The 9,997-nt window shown below is 49.5% G+C and overlaps 1 protein-coding gene across 3 annotated transcripts in view; it reads right to left on the bottom strand.

Annotated features, from left to right (window-relative positions):
- Positions 1-1,486: 1,486 nt before the first annotated feature.
- Positions 1,487-9,997, bottom strand: part of Ddx31 (DEAD-box helicase 31) — a 65,165-nt gene continuing 56,654 nt past the window's right edge. For 2 of the 3 annotated variants that reach the window (XR_015683062.1, XM_087652612.1), the window contains one exon: positions 1,487-2,479. Coding sequence is in view for 2 of the 3 variants with exons in the window: in XM_087652612.1 (XP_087508738.1) it covers positions 2,326-2,479 (154 nt within the window). In the remaining variant the exon portion in view is untranslated. 3 annotated transcript variants of the gene reach the window in all.

Genomic DNA, 9,997 nt, shown 5'->3' with positions numbered 1-9,997 from the left:
GCCTGGTGATGGGTTTTTCAATCCTGAAAGCTTGTCACTGGAAAGACCTGAAGGTCCCATCTCTGGGAGTGGTGGTTGTGGTTTAATGGCTTCTGCTGGCTGTGTGAAATGCTGGACCCAACCAGTGGCAGCTTAGAGTCACCTGCACTGAGAGGTGCACTCTCTTCTTCTCCTTTGTGCCAGGAGGAGAAATCAGAGCAGCCCTCGGGGCTACCATACATTTCCTTGGCTGGGCCATGCTTGGCCCTGGCTTCTGTGGGAGTGGAGGAGATCCATCGAGTCACTGAAGACAGCTGCGTACCAAGGGCTCTCTGCCCTCCAGGAATGGCTCTTCACAAAGGACAGCAGCTGGACTACAAAGGGAGACGCTTTGGGTCCCAAACAAGTACTCTACAGCCCTCCCTTTGCTGTCTGAATCTTCTGAGACTTTAATACGGCAACCAGACTGACGTCAGAGATACACTAAGTCTGGGACCTTAGAAAAAGGTATGATTAAAAATATACACAAAGGGCTGGAGATGGTTCAGCAGTAAAGAGCACTGTTTGCGCTTCATAGGACCTGGATTCAAAATCCAGCACCCACACGGCAGTTCACAACTGTCTGTAACTTCAGCTCCACATGATCTGACACCCCCAGGGACTCAAACACAGGCAAAACACCAACACACACACACACACACACACACACACACACACACACACACACACACACACACTGTATAGTAGAATGGGCTAACATACTGTGTCCAGTGGATACCTGGAATGTGCAACTTATCACGATCCATGAGATACTCCCTTTAACCCTTAATCTGTCAAGTCTCCATCACCTTATCGACTGGGTGCCGTGTTCACTAAGCAGCAGGTCCATCCAGCATCTGACAAGACACCCTTGCTAAATTAGAAACTCCATGTGTCAATTCCCACTTTGGGTGCGGTCACTTCAGAAACGTCCAGCACACCTCACAGCCCTGAGCGGAGGAGCTGTTAGACGTTGCGGGGAGGCAGACTCAGGTTTTTACATGTCCATCCCTGTTTACAGGCACTAATCCTGTTTCCTCACAGCTCGGTCAATCTTCATAGTTTGATCCCTTGTTTCCCATCAGAAGCATGTACGTCATTACAAATCCAAAGAAAGGTGGCCGATTTGTGCAGTCAGCCCACACCTGCTGCAGCTTCACATTCTCCTTCTGAATCTCACCAACAGGCTTTCCCGATTCTGTGACTGCCAACCCTGGCACCGCCATGATCCCCATCCATAGCATTTTTTTCCTAGTGTGGGTGTTCCCCGACCTTCCTCCTCTCCCTGCCACAGTGTCCACCCTGCCAGCTCTCAGGAGGAGCAGAGTGGTACCACAGCACTTGCCCTAGGGCTGGCTTCAGAGGGCCTGGGTGGGCTGGGCACACAGTAACCCAGAGGAAAGCAGACACAGAATGGTGTCTGAATAGAGCATGCTGAGCTTTAACCCTTTGTCTCCTGAGTCCTCTGTAGTGCCCAAATCTTACATTTATTGAGAAATCAATACGCTCCAGGGATCCTCTTTCAAACCTCCCAGAAACACAATGGTGTGTGGGTTCTGGGTCTAGGTCACACACAAAGACCTCAGACATTGAAGAGCAGTGAGGCTTCCCCAGGGTAAAAGGCAAGATCGGGTGCTGGTGCCTTTTGATTTCAAAGGCAAGTAATAAAAAGGCACCAGTAAATCAATTAGCCCAGAGAAAAGAGAGTCCTCTGTGGACATGAAGGGAGGCAACACGCATGGTGCTGTGCTGCGCTTACAGCGTTGACAGAGGCGCTGCTCCAACACAGCCAGGCTTTTGACCTAAAGTAAAAGCCCTCGGCCCTTCCTAACAGAACATGTGGACTAAGAAAATAACTATTCAATAATTATTTTATCCTTCTGTACAAAGTTCAATTCCTGTTTTTAACATCTTTTATCTTACAGCACTCATGCAATACACATGTGGCTGCTTAATCTGGCAAGCTTGCCAGGAGCTACACTCCTCCAGGCTGACACACAGGATGCTTGCTGTCCATGAGTGCAATCTCACAGGGCCTGGCCAAAGGTGGGTATCTGTTTAGCACTGGCCCCGGCCTACTTGGTCTCATCAGGGCTCCTCCTCCAACAGGTGAGGGTCTGTGCTCTTGTGAGTCTGTATTCAGGGAGAGGTGCCAGTCATTTTTCAGAATCTTCACTAATAACAGGACATCAATCTAAAGCTGAGAGGCCATGTTGGATCCACCCTGACCTGGTCCTGTAGAAATTAAAACACAACCCAGAGAAGCTTGCTGGCTGGCAGCAGCTTCCGGATGCAAAAGCAGCTTCATTATCTCCGTAGCCCAGGCTTGCTGGGTGCCATCCGAAGGCCTTGCTTTCTGCCCTTCGTGCCATTGCCCTCCAGCCCACTGGAGTGTTCCGAGTGCAGGACTTCAGCAGGCACAAGGTGGTGCTTCCTCTGGGTCTTCCTCCGAGGGTCAGGCCTAAGGAACAGTAACAGCAGGGGAAACTTTAGTGTTTTCTTTCCCATTGGGAGAGAGGCTGACAGCAGCTGGTTGTGAGCCCAGGAGGCTGGCATTTTTGTATTAGCAGAAGAGCAGCCTCTTCAGTAGCACTTGTTTTGATAGTCTATGCACCGGAAGATTAGATACGGTACTGACAGATTTTCATAATGGTGGCAAAATATCATGGCATTTTTAAAAGTGAGGCTTTGTTCTGAGTTGTTTTCATGGGGGAAGAAAAGAAGAAACCTATACTCACTTCTGACGGCAAAGGAGGTGTATGAGACAGCAGTTTGCCCATGGGTGGGGAAGCCCACAGAAACCTGGGAGTACAAAGCAGTTCAGCTGTGAAGCATCCATGTGCAGGTCCTGGGATGAACCCTTGAGGGCAGACTATAGGCACAGTACCTTGCTAGGCCAGCTTCCAAGCTGGGTATGTACACAGATGCTCCAACACTCACTAAGTGCAGAAGACACCCTGATCCCATAGAACCCAAGCCCAAGGGCATCTAAACGCAACCACTACATAAACCTTGGGCTACAAGGTCATCCCTGTCCTGACCCACAAGATGCCAAAGCCTGCCATCAGGTTCAGTCCTACCACCTGATCAGAAGAGAGAAATTGTAGAAATGCAATCACACACGGAGAGGTGAGAATGCACGGAAGAATAAAACGAATGAACTCAGAGGCAGTGAGAGTCCATGCTGGCCATCTGGAAAGTCTTTCAGCACTCACATGGCAGCAACCCAGGGAAACTCAGTGTAAGGAGCTCAAGAAAGGCCACTTGCTGCTCTCTGACCTGACAGCATGTTCCGTGCTGTGGTGGTCAGAAACCCTGTACTCAAAATAAACAGTCCTTTAAAGTCCAAGAATTAGACACAGCCAGCACTGTGCTATTAACCTGATTAGAAAGGTTTGAAGAATCCCATAATAATAATAATCTTATCCAGAGTACAGGGTTGCAGTTGTAAGAAGCTGATTTTTCTTGCAACAGAGAAAGTCAGTCTTTGCTAGGGAAAAAGATTTGAGGAAAGGGTGTGTTAGCAATGACACTTAGGACTTTATTTATTCAGTAGATGTGCTGAGGCAAGTTCAGACCACTAGCATCATACATCCCTGCACCCATGTTATCCCTGTTTTACAGGGGTCTATGCATTGTGCCCCCACGCTGACCCTGGCCTTCCTTCTCCTCACAGGGAGAGCATGTGCTCTAAGGCTGCCTGCCGTCTGAGCTTCCAGGCCTGTGCAGATGGTTGTTGGAAGCGCTGCCTTGCTCCATCGCAAAGGCTGCAAGTTCCTGTACATGGAGTTTATTTTTAGTCAGGTTACGTGACAGAACGAAAGGTTCTGACAGGAAGGGATGCCTTTTCTTCCCTCTTGTTTGAAGTAGGTACTCACAATGTGTATAATTTTAAATTTAACAACCTGAGTAAGCTTCAAGATATGCAAAATTTCTCTCAAAATACTCTGCCAAGCAAAAGCACTTGCTTCTGCCATCACTGGAGACAATAGTAAACAAACTCTTACCTGGTGACTGATCCTTGAACTGCCTACAGAGCAAGGCAGCCTGTGGGAAGTGGCCCAGAGCATCAAACCCATGCCTTAGCTGCCAGTGACAGCACACCCCATAGGCCCCTTCCAGGGTGCCAGCGTACATCTGATCTCAGGCAGGGAGCAGGGTGGGACAGAGATGGGTGAGCTCTGGGGCAGCGGATGTTTAGCAGGCACAAGCTGTCCTGCTCACCTTCATGAATCACCGTCACCCTTCCTAGCATCTCACACAAACCCAGTGGCCCACTCATGCAGCAAACAAGCAGGTACCTATACATTCCAACTCAGGCTATTAGATGGGCAACCCTGCAGGGCCTCACTGATGTCACAAAAGCCATGCCAACAGGATGCACTTCTCCCATGGCCAACTCCCAGTTTTCTCCTTTGTTCTTAGGCCCATAGCTGAGAAAGTGCAGTACAGATGGGAAGGTGAACCCTCGAAACCCAAAGCGCGCATCCGGCATTCACGCCTTCTGACAAGCTGCCGTTGTCTCTCAGCTCCTGCCAACTTTCTAGCCCTCCAAATACCTGGCTGGACTCAGCCTTTCTGACTCAGGCTTCCTGAGCATCCACTGTGGTTACCAAGCAACAGATCAGTTTATCTAACTGCAGGGAACTCTCTCACAGTGAAGGCTGAAGACCCTGTTCTCTAGGCTAGATTATTCAGCAGAGCAGGCAGGTGCTGCTACTTAAACTGCCAGCAGAGCAGTCAGCCTGACCAGTGATCGTCCCCACTGCCACCAAGGTCCCCGAGGGAAGTAGTGCACGCAGCTCTTGACTTTATCTGCAAGTTCAACAGGCACTGCCTGGGCAAAACGCAACTTAACCCAGGACTCTGCTCAGAGCATTCTTTTACAGGACATAATTTATTATATCCATCCACCCATCCATCCATCTGTCCATGCGTCCATCCATCCACCCATCTGTCCACCCATCCATGCATCTATCCGTCCATACATCCATCCATGCATGCATGCATCCATCCAATCCATCCATCCATCCATCCGTCCATCCATCTACCCATCTGTCCGTCCATCCATCCATCCATCCATCCATCCATCCATCCATCCATCCATCCATCGTTTTTTCAAGACAATGTTTCTCTGTGTAGCCCTGGCTGTCCTGAAATATACTCTGTAGGACAGGCTCGTCTGAACTCAGATCCACCTGCCTCTGCCTCCCAAGTGCTGGGATGAAGTGCATGCTACCATGCCCAGCTCATGACAGGAAAAGATCCACTTTAAATCACTATTTCTTCTTTTTATTTTGAAAAACAGCTTTAGGGTCACAGCACAGCAAAGCCTTTAGGATTTTTTTTTTTTTTTTTTTTTAAAGACAGGGTTTTCTTTGTGTGACAAAACCCTGGCTGTCCTGGACTCTTTGTAGACCAGGCTGGCCTCAAACTCAAGAGATTGCCTGCTTCTGCCTTCTGAGAGCTTTGATTAAAGGTGTGTACCAGTATACCAGCCTTGTTTTAAGATTTTAAAACCACTCAAGCATATCTTCTTGATGACTACTGCTTCAACTTCATCTTGCTTTCATATTGCCTTAAGACACAAATGCAACCATTTCTTTCCAAGTGTCACCCATAATACTAAACAGTAAGTCCAACCTCGGACTGTGAGTTTCTGTGTAACTTCTGGCTTTTAGTTATAAAATGGGCATGTGCTCTTTCAATAATGATGGATAAAAATCAGTATATTTGGTTTACAGGAAACAGGTGTAATTTGTTCTATTTGGATTTTCTATTTTTTGAAAACTTCACTGCTTTTTGGCCTCACAGTTACTTGATTTCCCAAGCCCTCTTCTGTTGCAGTGTAATTAAGATGCCCGAGGACCAAGTCTTCCTTTCTAGTCTTTCCTGCTTTCTAATCTGGGAAACTGAGTGTATGTATACAATCCAGAAGGCAGGAATGACCTCAGGCTGACTACAAGTTTCTCCACTGTGACTATCACCAGGTTCTCTTGGCGCGAGCGAGAGCCAGCCCTCCCCTAGTATAGCATGGAACTCAGGTGAAGCAGCAGCCAGCATGGGAGGATCAGCTGGCCTCCTGAAGGGGAGCATGCCCTTTAACACCCAGCTCGCTAAGTCATGAGTGGAAAGGGAAGGAAGGCATCAGCCAGGCCCAGCTTTTAGTTGGATGGGCAAAGACCTTAGCTGGCAACCCAACCACTGAAGGTTTTATCCTGACTCTCAGGATCCAACTAAGTCTACGTTCTGTGTCTCCATGGACCCCACTGCAGACAGAAGTCAGGCCTAAGCAACGTGTGCTGCTTTTGTCCACTAAGGCAGGCTAGTTATCTGAGAAGAGGAAACCTCACGCAATTGAGAAAAACCTGCACCAGGCTGGCCTGTGGGCACGACTGTGTGAGTATTTCTTGATTAATGATTGATGTGTGAGGGCCCAGTCCACTGTGGGCAATGCTGCTTCAGGCAGGTGGCCCTGCATAGTATGAGAAAGCAGGCCGAGCAAGCCATGAGAAGCAAATCAGGATTACTCTATAGTTTCTGCTTCACTTCTGGACTCTAGGTACCTGCCCTGACATCCCTTAGGAATGGACGCTAAACTGTAGGCTGAAACAAATCCTTTCCCCTCCCAGTTGCTTTAGATCATGGTGCTTATCACAGTTAATAGAAATGTAACCGGGACACCTGAACATTCAGCTTCTATCAAAAACCAGGGCTACTGAAGACTTGAACAGTCCTTAGCTAAAAGCAGACCAATGTTGGGAACGTGAAGTGTGCCAACTGGCAAAAGCCTGCAGAAGCTAGGGCTCATGTACTATGTGGGAGTGCAGAGGCCCTGTCAGGTGACTCAGGAAGTGCTGAACTAGAGTCCTCAAGTGGGAGGAACCCTGAGCTTTCTTAGCCCAGGAGACCAAAACTCTGAGGAGACTTCTCAGCCCTTAGGCATGGACCTCAAACGTCAGGTGGCCATGTTGGGGGATAGGGAAAAGAACAGAATCTGCTGGCAGTGGTTTGAACCCCAACTCAGACACTCATCAAGCTGATGACTTGAAGTCAGCAGCAAGTTCAGAAAAGGGCTGAGCAGAGAGGATGAACAGCAGAAGCATGAGAGACTTTTGGTGTTATTTCAGAGCTCCATACAAATAGTATTATTGTTAAGGTGGGTAAGTAGTGGGTAGTCCTGGAAAACAAACACATTGACCAGCTTAAGAGCAGAGCCTTGGGCCCAATCCGAAGGCTCAGCCCTCTGGCCCTCCTATCTAACCCTTCTGTCTGCGACCTGGGTGCATTTATTACATTACAGAGGGAGGGCAGCACAATGCTCTACTGGACCCAAAGGACAGGCTCAGAAGGTGACCTTCAAGATGGACATACATGAGGCCCTTACTGGAGAGTAAGGGGAAAGGAGCTCCTGAGTGCAGTCACCCGGCTGTTAGCCAGGTCTGATCTGGACTTGGAAGGCTCTGGAGAGACCCACCCTGCTGACAGCGGTGGGGCTTCAGGCAGCCTCATCTGTAGACACAGGAGGATGAAAATAGGTCCTCTGAGGATGGGGCCAGGCCCTGGTGGTGGACATCAAGTCACAGTTCCTATAGACATCGTGAGCTGCACTACTGCAAGTGCCCACCTGGGCACCTGTGCTGGGCAGTGTCTCCTGTACGTGTGAACGGTTTCCATGAAGCAGATGAGTGTTATTAGTAGGGATAATATGGGACAGATGGAATAAAGGGGGAGGTAAGGGCTGCCATCTATCTGTGGCCTCTTGTGGACCAAGGACTGGTTGATTGCTGTCACCAACACCTTGCTGCTGTATGCAAATGGTGCACACACAACATCCAAGTGAGTGAGTCTCACAGGGAACAACTGGTGGGAACTGTGGCCTATTTTGGGGAACTCTAATCTAATGATATGCTGGGGCCACCATCCCTGAAAGTGGCGTCTGAGACACAGGCTTACTGTGGCACAGGCTATACTGTTCATCAGAAGAGTGTTAGAGATGACGGCCAGGCCATGGTAGATCAGAAAGAGGCCACAGGAAGAAGAGAGCCTTTCCAGAGCACTCCTGGCTTCACCCTGCACTGCAGGCCAAGCATTCATGGTTTCCTCTGACACCAGCTGATGATCTGCTGCTGCCTTTCCCACTTGACAGTTAGGCTGTCACAAAGTGCTAGGGGTTAGGACTATTCAGGAAGGGTCAACTCCAGAACCGGCTACCTCTGCTACCTCTGCACACACAGAAACTGACACCACTTCAGAGCCAGACTTTACTCATGAGTATCTCGTTACAGGCCTATTGCTGGCTACCCCATAAGCAGAGCGGTAAAGCTCACCTGCTCTACATACAACCTTGTCTCTTTCTCTAAGTCCATTTCTTTGGTTACACAAAGAATAATCTCACATTAAAAAAAAAATCTCCTTGGACTGGAAAAATGGCTTCCTGGGTAAAGGTGCTTGCTGTGCAAGCCTGCTGACCTGAATCCAGTCAGCACCCTGAACCCACGAACAGTAGTGGGAGGAAAGAACCAATGGTGCAGACACACACAGAGGGGAGAAGGGAGGGAGTAGAGTACAGTCCCTAACAGGGCTACATGCTTGCTACTTAGCTCGAGAAGACTCTAAGAACAGACATCACTCTTGCCGGGAATGGGTCTCCACAGGATAAGTCATACAAGAGAATCAGCTTGGCATAGAGCAGGAGTCCTGAGGAGTCCTGCTGCACGCTGCCTCATCTGGTGTGGCCAGCTTTTGAGACCAGTCACAGCTTCCAATCCCAGTGCTGGGATGACTCTAGCAACAAACATCACCATCTCCAGTCTTCCCAGGAGAGGCTGGCTGGGTTCCTGCTCTTTGTTGTCAGCCTGACTGTGTGACAGAAAGCATACCCTATGGCTCCTGCGGTCTGCAGGTGACTCAGGTGTGGAGGAAGCTCAAGGTCACTGTGAATTCCCCCTAATCGCCTCATTAGCTGGGTGCGGATGAGGGTGTGTTTTTTCCACAAGGAGGCAGAAAGCTGGTAATTGCACAGTGTCACATAGAAAAAAAAAACAGTGATAGGAACAAGAAGGGCAGATGTAAAGGTTGCATGTGCAGAGCTGTAATTACCCCAGAGTCTAGGGCAGCAGGGCAGAGAGAGGAGGGCCCACGTGGCCAGTCCACTTGGACGGGCTTATGACAGGTAGGCCCATGCCCTGTGCTGTTAGTATTCTCCACCCAGAAGAGCCCACTCACTCACTCAGCCACCTTCTTGATGGATGAGCACCCAGCCTGCACCTGCACATTTACTCCACTGTCTGGCCAAGGGCCTGCTGCATAGCTCTTCTGCCCTTCCTCTGTGGCAGACTCTACTGGCACCTGCCCGTCACACTGTTAATGACATCCTTTTTAGTCCCCAGGTCAAGTCTGTTGTCATCTCTCTGTTGCTCTCTGAGTGAACTGTGGTCTCTGGGATGGGGCCTGGGCACTTGGTGTTTCATGGTGCTCCCCAGCAGACTTTGTTCTGTCCACACTCTCCCTGGGAGGCCAAGGAGACAAGTTGATCTTCCTAGGGGACTAGTTGCAATCTGGGGGTAGTCTAGCCCCACTCTTCTCCACACAGAAGGGTGGCCACCTAGGACACAGAGCTTTGAAAGATGAGGGCTCCTCCATGTAGGATTGGCCATCTTCACAGTTCACTGAATAGTAACTGGGTTCACCTCCCTTCACAGTAGAACGACTCCTTTTCCCTCAGAGTTCCAGAAGGATTCCACCCATCTAAGTCACAGTGTTTCCTTTGTACCTACTATGCGCCAGGAGTGAGTTGCAGGCACAGTGAACAAAGCCTAACAGAGTTTCTCCTGAGGGGCCTCAGACAAATCCCACCCTAGAACCAACTGTGCCACTGTGTCAGAACAAGTGAGGACATCTGCCTGCCCAGGCAACTCTGAGAGGAGAAGGGTGAGGGCCCATGCCAGGCCCAGGTCTTGAAAGTGACAGCAGGATG

This window comes from Rattus norvegicus, chromosome 3 (genome assembly GCF_021556685.1).
Source record: "Rattus norvegicus strain SHRSP/BbbUtx chromosome 3, alternate assembly SHRSP_T2T, whole genome shotgun sequence".
Lineage (NCBI taxonomy): Eukaryota > Metazoa > Chordata > Mammalia > Rodentia > Muridae > Rattus > Rattus norvegicus.
Note: the sequence above shows the minus strand (reverse complement) of the source record. Positions and strands in the feature narration are given on the sequence as shown.